The sequence below is a fragment of the Alexandromys fortis genome, unplaced genomic scaffold, assembly GCF_014885135.2.
Source record: "Alexandromys fortis isolate MF-2015 unplaced genomic scaffold, M_Fortis_MF-2015_v1.1 scaffold_23, whole genome shotgun sequence".
Taxonomy (NCBI): Eukaryota; Metazoa; Chordata; class Mammalia; order Rodentia; family Cricetidae; genus Alexandromys; species Alexandromys fortis.
The window spans coordinates 15,406,376-15,423,066 of NW_026067907.1; the positions used below are offsets into that span (position 1 = coordinate 15,406,376).

The 16,691-nt window shown below is 36.8% G+C and overlaps 3 protein-coding genes across 3 annotated transcripts; all 3 read right to left on the bottom strand.

Moving 5' to 3' along the window:
• Window positions 1-1,100: 1,100 nt before the first annotated feature.
• Window positions 1,101-2,045, bottom strand: LOC126497740 (olfactory receptor 5AL1-like). The gene has a single exon (XM_050135918.1). The coding sequence runs from the start codon at window positions 2,043-2,045 to the stop codon at window positions 1,101-1,103; it is 945 nt and encodes a 314-aa protein (XP_049991875.1).
• Window positions 2,046-7,353: 5,308 nt separating this feature from the next.
• Window positions 7,354-8,298, bottom strand: LOC126497663 (olfactory receptor 1044). The gene has a single exon (XM_050135839.1). It carries the CDS (start codon window positions 8,296-8,298, stop codon window positions 7,354-7,356), a length of 945 nt encoding a protein of 314 aa, XP_049991796.1.
• Window positions 8,299-14,319: 6,021 nt separating this feature from the next.
• LOC126497674 (olfactory receptor 1044-like) lies at window positions 14,320-15,279 on the bottom strand. The gene has a single exon (XM_050135849.1). The coding sequence runs from the start codon at window positions 15,277-15,279 to the stop codon at window positions 14,320-14,322; it is 960 nt and encodes a 319-aa protein (XP_049991806.1).
• Between the last annotated feature and the right edge of the window lie 1,412 nt (window positions 15,280-16,691).

Sequence of the window (16,691 nt, forward strand, 5' to 3'; positions counted from 1 at the left end):
TTGTAAAACTTTGACAATACAACTCCAAAAGTTGCAGGAGTTTTAAATTTCATCTTCATAAAATATATTGCTTCTTCCTCCTTCTTAGTAATAAAACATGTAGAGATAATCAAATTTGAGCATAATTATTTTTTCTCAGATATAGAAATACTTCCTCATTTAACTATTCAAAATGGTTATTATATTTTAAATGGTCGCTATAAAATAAATTATTTACATTTCTACTGATAGTTTTATATTGCTTAACACAATGATTTTGACAAGTGAAGGTATAGATGCATGATGATTATGGAAGTCACTTTATTAAGAAACAAACACTTTATCCACTGTTATATAAATAAGAAGAATTATATAAAAGTTGTTATATTAAACCCACTGTATTAATGAAACAAAATATATCACAGGACAAACTGACTGTTTTACTGCTTATGACATACAAAAGTAAAATGAAAAATCTTTCCTTTCTTTCCCTTCTTTCCTTCTTTCCTTCCTTCCTTCCTTCCTTCCTTCCTTCCTTCCTTCCTTCCTTCCTTCCTTCCTTCCTTTCTTTCTTTCTTTCTTTCTTTCTTTCTTTCTTTCTTTCCAGATTTCTCCAAAGCTAGACAGGAAATTGTTGGCAGAGTTTCATGACAGTGGGATAGGAATGAATGGTTTACCTCTGTCTCCCCAGCTCCCAGGATCATTTATTTTACAGTTATCTTTCAATTAACACTAAAGCACTAACTATCAACTCATTTGGAAACACCATTAGATCAAGTTGCCACCATCTTAATGACCATAATTTAAAAAAATCCTTACACCAACATGTAGACTACAGCATGGGGGGAGCTGAAGCCTGGAGGAAGGGTGCTGGAAATGTCAGGAATGCAGCACCAGCGGATGCAAGTATGAATTCCCAACAAGCTGCAGTTACACCTGCTCAAGGACTTTCCCCTCTCCCATCACAGTATTTAAAATAATTGTGANTATATTAGGTATTTGAGAATTTAATCCCAAGGGCAAATGTTTACCTGTATTTTCTCCTAGTGGATATCACCACTGTGATTCTAGGCAAATTTAGACACGTTGACCTGATGTTTTATTGCTTCAGTTATTTCGGATCATTTACTAATACTCAGAGGAATCTTATCTATACTTCTCTTTAATGCACTTTTCACCTCCTTATTCCTTAAACTATAAATTAATGGGTTTAGCATGGGTATTATCACTACATAAAAAACAGCAGCAAATTTGTCTGTATTTAAGGAATGGCTAGATTCAGGCTGTAAGTACATAAAAATGATTGTCCCATAGTATATAGCAATAGAAGACAAGTGAGAAGCGCAGGTGGAGAAGACTTTCCGTCTCCCTTCCCCCGAGTGCTTCTTCAGGATTGCAGACACGATGAACAGGTAGGAGATGAGGACAATGAGGAGAGAGCAGCATATGTTGAACCCAGCCATACTCAACAGCATCAGCTCCTTGACTCGAGTGCTGGAGCAAGCTAGAGCCATGAGAGGAATGTCCTCACAGAAGAACTGGTTCACGCGGTTAGAGTCACAGAAAGACAAAAGGAAGGTCGTCACCGTCTGAATAAGTGCTGTGACAAATGCATACACGTACGTGGTCATGGCTATTTGAAAGCAAAGTCGCCTTGGCATGATAATCACATAGAGCAAAGGGTTGCAGATGGCCACATACCTATCATAGGCCATTACAGACAGCAGGAAGACTTCACACACAGAAAATGTGGTGAAGAAACACACCTGCGCTGCACATCCATAAAATGATATGCTTTTAATTTCACGCAAAAAATTCACCAGAGCATTTGGAGTGACACAGGAGGTGTAGCAGAAATCAACAAAAGCCAGATGACTGAGGAAAAAATACATGGGGGACTGAAGCTGAGGACTGATTTGGATTAACAGAACCAGTCCTAGGTTACTCATGACACTAAACAAGTAAATGATTAGAAGGATTACAAAAAGAATGACCTGAAGCTCAGGATCTTCTGTAAGTCCCAAGAGGATGAACTCTGTCACTGCTGAATGGTTGCCTTTGGCCATTCAGTCCATGCAAAATGTTTTATGGTCACAACTTCCAAATGGTACCTTCTTGTGTGGTCTTGATTCTGTAGGAAACAATCCAAGTTTGTATTAAGAGAAGAATGAAATATACTATGTTCACTCAAAAGAGAACTATGGTTTGCACTCTGTAGGCTTTTACTTGATTGGTAATTTGGACATGGTATAAAGAGGAATTCAAAGATTAGAAATTCTTCAGGGAGTGAAACATAAGCTCAAAACTCCATTTTCTGCTTCATTACTGTAAATAATAATCTTTCAGTAAAGTATACACATTAAACTGGAAAAAGCAAGCCTATGAGGAAAATACAGTTCTACAGAGGCTTGGGGTAATAACTTTGTAAATACACTAAATATTTTTATGCATGAAAATACTATTAAGAAATAGGAGTGTAGGTTGCCTTGAGACAAAGTATTAACCTAATATCTTTCTCAGGAATGTAGTTAGGAACAATCATAGAATTTCTTCTTTTTTTATGTCTAAGTGTTCTGAATTTACTTCTTCTATTTGTTGTATAAATGAATTTCAAAGAACAAAAATATTAATAATAGTCTGAAAATCATATGCCCAATATTTCTAGATGTACACACAAATATGTATAAATAATTTTCCTATTATAGGTAAATAATATGCTTTAGTTAATTCAGTAAAATTAGTTTATCCTGTACCTTTAAGCATTCAGCGTCAAAAGGAACAAAATAAAATCAATATTTTTCGAGTTTTGTTCTTCTAGATTGATCTCTGATTAGTGTAAAGTCGGCAGATTAAAATTCTTGCCCTAAGCACAGTAGAGGTGGTACTGATTCCATTCACCCCACTTCAGCATCTTCTCAGTCTTCTCATCAGCTTTCTAGTTGACAGTTCATATAGTAGTTGTTCTTCCTGATATAGAATCTGCAATGCTTAGAAGGAGAGAATATGTGAACATGAAAATACTTATACCAGAAATCATAACCAATACTGCCCCAGATGCCTGTCTATAGTTGAGGGGAAAAATCACTAATTTCCAGAAAGGCCTGAAGGTTGCCTTGGTTTGAAATTTTGGATTACAAAGCAAAAGATGATCAGACATGATATCCAAAGAGTTTCTAGAAGGCCCAGTCACTCTTTTGATTTAAAACCCTAATACTTCTTGTGAATCAAATTTTTTGACAAAGTGCTAGATATAATTAACATATTTTATATTAAGTAATAATTAGTTCAAAGCAGGAATAAATTCTCCTGTTAAATAGAAAGTAATATATATACATATATATATAATAAAATATATAAATGCCAAGTAATCTTAGAATACTCATATATGCTAGCCTATGATATAGGGATATGAAACATATTGATTGACATTTAAAAGCTATGGCAATTGATTTTGGTGATGACTTTTTTCCTATTGTTCTATACAGTTCTTTCTGTTGAGTAATTCAAAAGAATACCTGATTCAGCTGGGATCCAGAATAACTGTCAAACAAATCAGTAAAGAAAGACTTTAAATCCACTTCTTCCAATTGGGCCGACCCCTCTACAAACAGAGTTGGTAATTTCACTGCATGTCTGTAAATCTTGAGACACAGAAGATGCAAGTTTATATGAAGGTTTGTTGCAGCCCTGAAGGGAATTTCAGTTGACGTAATTATAATTTAAAAGGAAAGGGGTAATTTTTTCAAAAGACAATTACTTGTCTTCTGAGAGTATAGTTTCTTACCAAGTATTAGACCCTTGGAGAGACTGAGAACTTAAACACATGACACTATGTCCTTTATGATACTTCAGCTGCCCACTGCAAACTGTTCTGACTCATGAGGTTAAGAGCTATACACACTGAAACACACCATCTCTCAGCTACACTTGGCTTGAGTTTGTCCAGAAAGCATGATGATATGACTCGAAACTTCACTTTCTAGTGTATAAATTTTCTTCAAATGGAGACAAAAGAAACTGTACTTCAGCTGGATAGGAAGATATTTCCATACATTCTGTATGTGCTGCCAAGAGAGGCCAGCAGTATTAATTTTAGAAAAAGGAGTTCACTGTTCAGTATCGTAAAAGTCAAATTTCTCTCTGTGTCTGTTTCTCTAGGCAGATGGTGAGCAGTCTTGCTGGTAGCTCATTGTAAAAGACACGTGTTGCATCAGCTTTAGTCTTGACTATGACTTCACTGTTTATGTGATAACCAAGTTCATCTGCATGCTACTGGGACTTCCCATGCGATGAAGTGGAGTGAGTTCAGAGCTCACACTGACAAGTGTTAATAACTAATTTACTATCTGCAGCACTCCTATGTCTCCTGTCACTATTCATGAAACTACATTAGACTACATTTTTAAAATATTAAATACACGGTAAAACTTCACATTTTTAAAATTATTTTCTATTTTTTATTATATAGTACTGATAGATACATGATGATATTTTGCAAAGTCAAATTAGATTTTTTTGTGCTATATATACCACACCTTACTAAGAAATGGCTGATTGCCTGGGTATGTTTGCTTGCTACTGGCTACATGGTCTTTATTGTTTCAACTATTACAAGTACATTTGCTTAAAATATGTTATCCTTCCCAGGGATTCTATCCTTGAATTATATTTTCCAAAAGATAAAGTGGGAATTATATAGCATATGCTAAGCAGCATATTAAAACAATTTACTTAAAGACTTACTTTGTAAACAATAATCAAGACAGCCATGATAATAGAAAGCCCTGTACAATCATTGACACAAATGGAATTAGAATGTAGTGGTCTTACTATCAATAAGCAATTTGTTAAATTCATAGAGACAAGGTAGTCTTAGAGTTCCATACTTTTTCAAGAAATTAGAAAGAGAGGAAAAATTTAAGCTATCGCTTTTTATGTGGATCATTACTAATGTAGAGTAAGAGTACTAACGGGGGAGTAATAATTGAGCATTTCTCTGAGTTCTTTCTCTGACATATAAACATTAAAGTCATGGAGAGAAGAACAGGAGGAGAAAAGTGATCTGATCAGGGAAATGGGAAAGGGGCAGGCTCTTTACAAACAGGAAAGGAACTGGGTGCAGAATATGCTGGAAGGAGGATAGAGGGAAAGTAAGTTATCAGACAGGAAATAAGAAAAATAGGATCTCTTTAGGTATGGTTGCAGAGTTAATAATGAATAAGGCAGACATACAGAAGAAGGAGGAATCATAACATTAACTGTTTGGCTAAAAAATATATATGTTATTCTGTACACACACATAAATATAATTTTAATAAAATTTTCTCAACTGGGCTGAAAGTGCTTCCTCCAAGAGCCAAAGATCACTTGAGGAAGTCTTCAGTGATACACATGGGAAATCTTTTAGTTATTGGCCAGGGCTGTCCATTAGACGTCCAAAACATGCAGCCTATGTCTGTTGCCCTTGGGTGCCCCCAAGAGGTGAAATGTAACTCTCTATTGCTGGTGACACTATTCAGAACCTAAGACCTTTTGTTTTGCATATAATATCCACTTATGTGTCAGTACACATCATGATTGTCTGTCTGGGTCTAGGCTACCTCACTCAGGATGTTTTTTCCTAGTTCCAAACATTTGCATAAAAATTGTTAAGATGTCATTTTTTTAAACCTCTGAGTAGTACTCATTTGTGTAAATGTACCACATTTTCCTTATCCATTCTTCAGTTGAAGGGCATCTGGCTGTTTACAGGTTCTGGCTATTATGAATAATGCTGCTATGAACATAGTTGAGCAGATGTCCCTGTGATAAGAGTGTGCATATTTTGGGTATATGTGCAAAAGTGTTATTGTTGAGCTCTGAGGTACTTTGATTCCCAATTTTCTGAGAACCCGCCATACTGATTTCCAAAGTGTCCATACAAGTATATACTCCCACCAAGAATGGAGGAACTGTTCCCCTTACTCTGCATCCTCTCTAGCATAAGCTATCATTGGTGTTTTGATCATATTCATTCTGACCAGTATAAGATGGTATCTCAGACTCGTTTTGATTTGCATTTCCCTAATGACTAAGGATGTTGAACAAGTCCTTAAGTGCCTTTTGGCACTTTTGCATTTCTTCTTAGAAAATTCTGTCTTTAGATCTTTACTTCGTGCTTTGATTGTATTATTTGGTTATTTGATTTCAAGTTTTTTGAATTCTTTGTATATTTTAGAGATTAGAGATTAGTCCTCTGTCTGATATGGGGTTACTGAAGATATTTTCCCATTCAGTAGACTGCTATTTTTTCTTAGTGACTGTGTTATTTGCTTTACAGAAGCTTCTCAGTTTCAGGTGTTCCCATTTTTTAATTGTTGCTCTCAGTGTCTGTGCTGCTGGGGTTATATTTAGGAAGTGGTCTCCTGTGCCCATGCATTCAAGGCTACTGCCCACTCTTTCTTCATTGAGGTTCAATGTGTTGGGATTTATGTTGAGGCCTTCGATTCATTTGGACTTAAGTTTTGTGCATAGGGATAGATATGGATCTATTTACATTTTTTACATGTTGTCATCCAGTAATGCCAGCACCATTTGTTGGAACTGATTTGAATGTCTTTGCTCTCATGACTAGTTTCATAGCACCCCAACGCATTATGCAAAATTCTAAAGGAAGGAAGTAACCAACAGTCCCATCCAACTATGATGCCTATTAACCACGATAACGCCAAATCTGACGTGGCAGACCTAAGGGGGCAGTGATGGGTTCCAGTCCCAATAAATACATCTACAAAACACTCCTGTACCAAATCCTTAGGGAACCCTGGGAAAGGTGAGGAGAGGGTGCAGAAACAACATAAGAGCCAGTGGACCCAGGAGTCTACTGTTAGATTGTGTCTTCCAGTAAACTCAGAAGCTACACACATAGTTCCAAGGATATATGAAAGGAATATATTTTGCATGGAGGAAATGGAAGGAAAAATATTGTAATTATCCTACAATCTTAAAATTATAATTAAAAAAACAAAAAAGAACAGGTTGTAATTTTTTCAGTTGGAATTTGATATAAATTCTTATCATCCTAGTTCCAGGACAGGAACCAAAAGCTACGGAGAAACCCTGTCTTGAAAATAAAAAAAAAAAAAAAATTCTTCCCACCATATAATTTTTGTTGTACATTTCCCATTTCAGAAATAAAAAAAATGGTTTCCAAATTATTGCATCTTGCTTTATATATGAAATTACATTCCGCATTGAAAATTTCTCTATATAGGAAAGACAGTTTCTATATATTCATATAATATATTGAAAAAGTAGACATGTTAATAGTATTTTATTGGAAAAAGAGGGAACACACATAGACTATTATTATTTATTCAAGTCATTTTCTTAATTTCATGACATAAGGCTTTGGTTCCTAAAGATAATTAATTTCTTCATGGCATCCTTCACTTCCTTATTCCTTAAGCTGTAGATCAAAGGGTTCAACATAGGGATGATCACTGTATAGAAGACAGAAGCCATTTTGTCTGTGTCTAGAGAGTGGTTAGAACTGGGCTGCAAGTACATAAAGATGAGGGTTCCATAGAAAATGGTTACTGCCAACATGTGGGAACCACATGTGGAGAAAGCCTTGCGTCTTCCCTCAGCTGAGCGCATCCTCAGGATGGCAGAAATAATGAATGTATAGGAAATAAATACAATGAGCAGAGAGGATATGAACATGATGCCAGCACAGGCAAAGATCCATAGCTGTTTAGAGTGAGTGTCTGAACAAGTTAGCCTGAGGAGAGGCATGTCATCACAGTAGAAGTGATTGATGATATTGGAATGGCAATAGCAGAGGCGAAAGGTGAGGATGGCGTGAAACAGGGCTACCAGGAAGCTGTAGCAGTAGGGTGTAGCTACAAGCTGAAGGCAAATCCCTGGGGACATTAGGACCATATAGAGTAGAGGGTTACAAATGGCCACATACCTGTCATAAGCCATGGAAGCCAATAGCAAACACTCGGCTGTCATGAAGGCTAGGAAACAGCCTAACTGTGCAGCACATGCATTGAAGGATATCACATTTTTTTGATACAAGAAATTTCCAAGCATCTTGGGTGTAATGACAGAGGAGTAGCAGAAATCAACAAAAGCCAAGTTGCTGAGGAAGAAGTACATGGGTGTGTTGAGTCTTGCATCTGTTTTAATGACCAGAATCAGACCCAGGTTGCCAACTGTCGTGAAAAGATAGATGGCTAAGAATACCACAAAGAGAGGCATCTTTAGCTCCTGGCGATCTGTGAGGCCCACAAGAATGAACTCTGTCACCTGCGTGCAGTTTATCTGAGTCATGAGTCTTCACAAAATCTGTGTGCAAATCAATAGAAAAAAGGTGACCAAGATTTTGACAAGAATATTTTCTCTTAATGTAGTGAAACACCATTGTATTGTTAACATGAAAGTAATAGCTGAATTGGAAAATGATTAAGCCTTTTGGAGTCAGAGCAAGAGATGATTACGAGGAGGTTTTTTTTTTTTTTTTTTTTTTTTTTTTTTGTTTTTCTTGAGACAGGGTTTCTCTTTGGTTTTGGAGCCTGTCCTGGAACTAGCTCTTGTATACCAGGCTGGTCTCGAACTCACAGAGATCCGCCTGCCTCTGCCTCCCGAGTGCTGGGATTAAAGGCGTGCGCCACCACCGCCCAGCTGAGGAGGTATTTTGTTAGACATATTTCTCTCAGTCTAAATTGAAAATAAGATAATAGCCAGTCTACTACTTCCATCTTTTCCTGAAGTTGCTACTTATTATTTAAAACTCAACATTAATTCTTTGAATATGTAAAACAAATCAGATGTTGACACTGATAAAATAAAAAATAAATGTATCCTAATGGAATCACCATTTCTATATAAAGTAAACTACATTTTGCTCCCATAAAAAACACACACAAAATTCTCTTCTTTACCTCTATATCTAGTATATACTCTACAGAAATTATCATAGTTTATTACATGTTGGGCATCAGAGTGACGCTATGTTTTCTCAAAAGGACAAAGGGAGCTTTAGTTGATTGTTCAAAACAGACTTGGCAAGCCTAGCTTAGGCTTGGAGTCACTTCCTGGAAGGACTAACAACTGTACTCTCTGAGAAATTGATTCTTTCCCTTGGGTTGTGGTGTCTGAAGTATCTGTTCTCTTTGACAACTTATCTAAATTAGCTCTCTGTTGACCTTTTCCCATTCCTCCCTCTGCAGATAGTACACAGGCTGCTGGACTGGGACTGAAGGAGCAGGTGATCAAACCGGACTCTCTGAACGTGTTGGACAAGGAGGGCTGACTGAGAAGTCAAGGACAATGGCACTGGGTTTTGATCCTACTGCATGTACTGGCTTTGTGGGAGCCTAGTCAGTTCGGATGCTCACCTTCCTAGACCTGGATGGAAGGGGGAAGATGTTGGACTTCCCACAGGGCAGGGAACCCTGACTGCTCTTTGGATTGGAGGAGGGGGAGGGGGATGAGGGAGAGGGAAAGAAATGGGAGGAGGGGAGGAGTTAGAAATTTTTAAGTAAAAATAAATAAATAAAAATAAATAATAAAAAATATTCTGTCAGATACTTTGGGTCTTAGCCAAAGTAAGTTGCCCCAATATTACAAATGAGACTTTTGCTGATTGCCTGGCTAGCTCAGTCTGTAGAGCATGAGACTCTTAATCTCAGAGTTGTGGATTCAAGCCCCATATTGGGCACCTAAATGTAGGTAAGTTATTTGATTGGGGATAAAACTCACAGTAAGGGAAGAGATCCATGGTCCTCTCTGGGTGCTGGAAGCTAGGAACCAAATTCAATCAAAAAAGGGGTCATGCATGGTTTTGGTCTGTGCTTACAGTATCTCAGACCACACCCAAATAGGCCAGTAGGCATTCCCACAACATGGAAATGGTTATCAGTCTTCAATTTAAAAAATATTTTCAAGGACCACATTTTTTTTTAGCTTGTATATCTGCTTGATGGTGACATGAGGTTTATTTTTAACTATGATCAAGTGTTGCAAATGTCATAAAATCTGGGCAGTGGTGGTGCATGCCTTTAATCCCAGCACTCAGGAGGCAGAGGCAGGCGGATCTCTGTTGTTTTTAGGCCAGCCTGGTCAACAAGGTGAGTTCCAGGACAGCCAACGCTACACAGAGAAACCCTGTCTTGAAAAAAAAAAGGGGGGGAGAAAAACAAAACAAAACAAAACAAAAAGCTGCCACAGAATGTGAAAATATTCAAAGTTATACCTCATATATAGAGATGTGACTGTCTAAATCTTGAAAGATTACTGACTCTTGTTTTTCTTTGCTAAACATGTTTCAAGAAAAGCACAGCATATTCATGTTTTCATAGAGTTTCATTGGGTATGTTTAGCTCTTCTTATTTTTCCACCCAAGGTCTGTCATTCTTGCTATCAACTGTAGGAACACAAACATGCATGGCTTCCCTTTAACCATTTTCTGGTTTCTTGGGATAATTTATTTTACTGCTTTTCTGAAATAGTGTGTCATGTTTCCTTATACCCAGAACTTCCATCAACTGTTTTGCACTTATAGTCCTGTGCAAAAAATATGCATGCACATATACTTACAATATTGTATATGCATTTGCTTGAACATCATGCATCTTTCAATACTAAATCAAAGTCATGAGAAACTCTATCCTCCTCAGAGAAAGTGTTACAAATGACCTGTCTTTTCCTAGTATTTATACAACACAAATGTTGAGTACTTCCTCACAAAATGCACATAAGTTAGACAAATCTCTGATCCTGTCTACACCTGTGGACGTTCTTGATACTCTAAGCCTGTCACACAATAGATAGTTCATTTTTTTTAATTACTTAGCATGTTTTTAGAATTATAATATTATATCATTTCCCATTTCCATTTTGTCCTTCTAATACCTCCTATATAACTCTGCTAGCTGTTGTTCAAATCCATGGCCTCTCTTTTCATTAATTACTGTTTTATATACATATAATTATACATTTATATTCCAAAATACACAAAACAACCTCCTTAGTTAGCATAATGTGATTTATACATATATTTTCATGGCTGACCATTTAGTATTGGACAACCAATTTGTGTAACATTTCCTGGGGAGACTGTGTTTCCCACTCTCAAAATTATTTAGGCTTCTGTACTTTTATTTTTTGTGGACCGAGGCCTTGGTGACTTTCCTTTGTCTGCATTGATGTATTTTTTTATCATAATGATAACAGCATTAGTTAGTGGTTAGTAGTTAAATTAGGGCAATGCCATGCACTGGTGATCTTGTCTCTTATTTGGAATGCTTGGCTTAGCTACTGAAATATGAAATAGAGGTAAGCTCCTCCTAAAGCATAGATGTGAAAGTTCCTTCTGGGCTGAAAATTACTCATGCTATTTTATCAAAGAAAAATAATTATAGTGGGGTTTTAAGTCTAGGCATAGGTACTGGTTGCCTAATCAACAATTGCCCTTCTAATGTAAAATAGCTATCAAAAGACAGAATTTCAAGAAACCTCAAGAAGTGAGGTTTTGACATAGATTAGAATATTTCCTTTGGGTGTCTAGTCTTTTCAAAATAACTTAATGGATTTTAGACTTTTCAAATACTTCCCACCCAAAATCTAATTATATATTCTATACACTATGAAGTATATTAAAGTAAATTAAAATAATACAAGAATAAACTATTTTTCTTTATTTCAGAAAATGTTACCTAAAAATTTTCAGTCTAAAGATCTTTATGGTCTTCAATTTTAAAATACATATTTGTCACTAATGTCAAAACCTGTTTACTGAACTTACTTGGAAAACCTGAGTTCTATTTCTTCTGCACATAATGCTTGAACAGCAGCAAACTATGGACTTTTATCAGCGAAACTATCCCAAAGGATCTACTTAAAAGAATGATGTAAGAAGAATCAGTCAAAAAAAAAATAGTCTATGTCTTTGGGGCATAGACACCCCAAATCAGGTGAGAGATAATTAATATAATGTTTTGGTTTGCAGAAACCATAGATCTTAAACTCCGCTTTGTCATATCTTTGCCTTAATATGATGTTTTGGGAACTGTCATTTTTTCTGATTTTCATTACTTATATTATTTCTGCTTGGTTTTAGGTTTTTCTCTTACATTTGGTTTCGATTTGGGGGAACGTTGCACGGGCAGTAGGCAGATACGAGGAGACGGGGAGATAAGTGAGATTGGAATGCGTGATGTGGAATCCACATAGAACCAGTAATAGTTTTAAAAAAAGAAACATTCCATATAAAGTAACGCACAATAAAATAGTTATGTAGAACAACAGCTACAAAAGAACTGCCATGTGATAATTCTTAAAATTTGCATATATTTGGAAGAACTAAGTTGCAAAAATCTACTTTAGAGGACCATAAAATATAATGCTGTGTTTATTTGCTGTTTTGAAATACTCAATAAGTATGTGTTTCTTCTTCTAGGCTGTTGGTGTCTGATACTGATTTAGTCACTAAACTATATGATCTAAAACACATCGGTTTTTATTTTCATTTATTTTACAAAGCACACAGTGTCTTCTCTGTCCTTTACTTTTGTACCCTCCCCTTTCCCATACACCTGTCTCCCTACCCACTACTCCTTCATCTCCATTCGGAAAGAGACAGACCTCCCGTGAGTTTGCACATGGCATATCAAGTTGAGGCAGTACCAAGCGTCTCCCCTTTATCTTGAAGCAGGGCCAGATAATCTAGTATGGTTAACAGATTACCAAAAATAACCTAAGTGCCAGGGAAAGGTCCTGTTCTTACTGTTAGATGCCTCACTAAGAGACCAAGCTGCATGGTTGTTACACACATGCAGAGGGACTAGGTTGGTCCCACTTGTTGGGACCATTTGAAGTCCTGGCCTTCAGCTGCTCTTCCCTGCTAGAGCCTTCTGATTAGAGTTATTAAAAGCTGTGCCTTGCCTTGAGGCTCAGAGGATGGGATTTTCACCTGTTGGCCCACTTGACTGTTGGGTATATAAACCTCATAGCTGCTAGAAACATCTTGGGACGTCTTTGGTTTTTACTTGAACCCAGTGCCCTAATCTGCTGCGCACCGCGCTCCCTGTCTAGTGCTCTATGCGCTAGAACCCAGTTCGTGAGCTTCGGGCAAGGGGCTGGAGGTTGAGAATACTAATGCAGAGACAGACGGACACTCAGACCTTCAATCACTGGTACCAAAAGCCCCTCTTTAATAGCACCATGGAGGCTAAAATACACTGCAGTCAATGGCCAACAGGTGAAAATCCCATCCTCTGATCCTCTAAGCTAGGCACAGCTTCTAGTAACTTCAATTAGAAGGCTCTAGACAGGGAAGAGCAGCTGAAAGCCAGGACTCAATTAGTCCCAACACTAATCAGTTCTTAATCTTGCAAAGTTCTTAAAATTTTCCATGTCCTTACAAGACAAACTCCAAAACACCACTGCTCTCATTTTCTGTTGGCCATCTATGTCTGGGAATGTGGTCTGTCTCTATGAGTGGTTTGTTTTCCCAGTGAGACTCCCTTAGAGAAAACTAATTCATCATTTGCAAGTGGTTATCATTTGGAAATAGTTTAGGATTAGGGATCTTGACATGTGTTCACTTTTCCATCTAGCTCTAGGACCCTATCTGCTGCACACCCAAGCAGCCCCTAGGCACACTGCTTCAGTATCTGTGAGTTGATATGCGTGCCAGCTCTCTTGTGTCAAGAAAGGCTTGTTTACTTGGTGTTCTCCATCTCCTCTGGCTATTACGGACTTCCTGTCTCCTCTTTTTTGGGATACCTGTATCCTGAAGGAAGGAGTTTGATAGAGACATTATTTTTATTTTTACTTTCAATTTAGTTTATTTTATTAAATAATTCTTTTCCTTTACATCACAGGTTTATTACAGCTTCTGGTTTTGCATTTTTATGGGATTTCTGAGCATACAGGAATAAATGAGTCTTTGCATCTGTTTCTGTTTCTTGTGCATTTTCTTGAGCTCTTTCCCTTAGGTTTGTTTGTTTGTCCAAGTCCAGTTGGTTTGTTTTTGTTTTACATTATTAGATTTTATTATTATCCCTTAATTGTCTGGTTTTTTTTTTAAATGAGGGACAGAAAGCAGGTGGATTCACATTGAAGGTGAAGAAGAACTGGAAGAATTTGAGAGAAGAGAAACTGTAATTAGAATATATTATATGGAAAGTAATCTATTTCAATAAAATAAAAAATAATAAAAAGAAAAGATGACACAGAAATGTTTGATTAAATAATATTTCTGTTGAACACCAATTAATTTTAAGATATTAAACTCATTTTACTAATATTGGAGGGGAGACCAAGAGTGAAAATCTATGTTTATTGAAATTATTTTCTTAGCTCTTTAAACACCGAAGTCTGGTTTCTACCATCTATGACTTTCTTCAGGGCATCTTTCACATCCTTGTTCCTAAGGCTGTAGATCAAGGGGTTTAGCATGGGGATGATCACTGTGTAGAAGACAGAGGCCATCTTATCTGTATCAAGGGAGTGGTCAGAACTTGGCTGTAAGTACATAAAGATAAGAGTTCCGTAGAAGATGCTCACGGCCATCATGTGGGAGCTGCAGGTAGAAAAGGCTTTGCGTCTTCCTGCAGCTGAGCGCATCCTAAGAATGGCAGAGATAATGAACATGTAGGAAACAGAAACAATCAGAACAGAAGAAATGAATGTGATTCCAGCACAGGCCAAAATCGACAGCTGTTTGTACTGAGTGTCTGAGCAAGCAAGCCTGAGAAGGGGCATATCATCACAATAGAAGTGATTGATGATATTGGAATGGCAATAGCACAGGCGGAAGGTGAGAAGAGTGTGAATCAATGCCATCAGGAAGCTATAGGTATAGGGTGCAACTACAAGCTGGATGCAGATTCTGGGGGACATTGTGACCATATACAGTAGAGGATTACAGATGGCTGCATATCTATCATACGCCATGGAAGCCAATAACAAGCACTCTGATACCATGAACGTGAGAAAGCAGCCTAACTGGGCAGCACATGCATTGAAGGATATGAAATTTTTGCTATATAGGAAATTCCCGAGCATCTTGGGTGTAATGACAGAGGAGTAGCAGAAATCAACAAAAGCCAAGTTGCTGAGGAAGAAGTACATGGGTGTGTTGAGTCTTGCATCTGTTCTAATGACCAGGATCAGCCCCAGGTTACCTAGGGCTGTGAAAAGATAGATGGACAAGAATACCACAAAGAGGGGCGTGTTCAACTCCTGGTGATTTGTGAGGCCCACAAGAATGAACTGTGTGACTTGGGTGCAGTTTTTCTGAGCCATGAGTCTTCAGAACAACTGTAGAAATAGAGAAAAATCCAAATGATACATTCCAGTTTACATAACTCAAGAGATACTTAGTACTGTATGATCTCCTAAAAAGATATTGGTCATTGTTTCTCTACTAGTGTAGGAATTGTTGTAGTACTGTGATGCTGAATATGGGGCAGGTAACAGAAAGAATTATGAGCACTTGATTCATGTTATTGAAGGGGCTTCATTTTCTTCAGTGGTATTGCCAGAAATAAATCCCTGTTCCTTCAGTGAATAACTTCCCAACCAGTCTCACACAAGTAAATCTAATTTTTCTCAATTGACCACACATAAAAAGAAGATAAGAATGGGAAAGGGGACATGTTGTAAAGAAGGGTGGTAGTGAAATAGGGAAGACAGAAGGGTAGGGGTAGGGAGAGAATTAGTACAACTTATATATGGTGGTCCATGACTTTAATCCCAGCACTCAGAAGGTGGAGACAGGAGGATCTCTGAGTTCAGGGCCAACCTGTTCTAAATAGTGAAACACAAAGATATCCTATCCTAAAAATATAAAACAAAGCAAAATGTATAAAGCCAACAGGCAATAAAATAGAAAAATAAAAGAGAAATTTAGGTAAGAAGAATATTTTTCTTCTTTTATTCTAATCCATCAATTTATATAAAGACTGAAGAGTGAAAGAGTCTACACTGGTCCATTTTTGGTTGGTTCAAATGTTTTGTTCAGTATATTCTTGTAGCTATTCCTGATTTGTTATAATGTCTAAGCCATGACTTAAAAATATATTTACAAAGTATACTACATCTTCTGCAGTTGCAACACTATTAGAATTTCGTCTTGTTGCTGTGGTCGAACATATATATGTTCATACACACACATGTAAAAGTAGAAAAGAGAACCATCTTGTAAGAGAAATGGGACAAGAGAAAGAAGTGATAAATATGGATGGATATGTTCAGAACATGCTACACTGTAATAAATCTGTTATTAGGAAACCCATGGATTGCCTTATAAATATATTCTAATACATAATTTTAATACTGGAACTTATTGTTCCAGTATTGGGATAATACAGTTTTATGCTTTCCCTTGTTTATACTAGCAATTAATTTTATATAAGTAGTCTAACTTATAGTATTATCTTAAATATATTTTCATGATTCAAAAAATGAAAACATCTAACATTGTGGAACACACAGTAAGGTTTTTATGCATCTCATTTCGTTTTACTGAGTCTTAATGTAAGTATCCTATTTTATGGGTATTTTAAAAATGAAAGCTCCAAAATAAAATATAATCAAGTGAAGCAACAGAAAACAATTGTTTTGAGAACCCTTATGTTTTAAAATTACTTCTTATTCAAAAATCACACTTCTTAGTATGTTTTCAATTGACTATGTGTTTTTCTACCTTTGGAAGC

Bases quoted from the DNA above. Each gene is read 5' to 3' on its own strand.
- LOC126497663 (XM_050135839.1), bottom strand. From the start codon at position 8,298: ATGACTCAGATAAACTGCACGCAGGTGACAGAGTTCATTCTTGTGGGC.
- LOC126497740 (XM_050135918.1), bottom strand. From the start codon at position 2,045: ATGGCCAAAGGCAACCATTCAGCAGTGACAGAGTTCATCCTCTTGGGA.
- LOC126497674 (XM_050135849.1), bottom strand. From the start codon at position 15,279: ATGGCTCAGAAAAACTGCACCCAAGTCACACAGTTCATTCTTGTGGGC.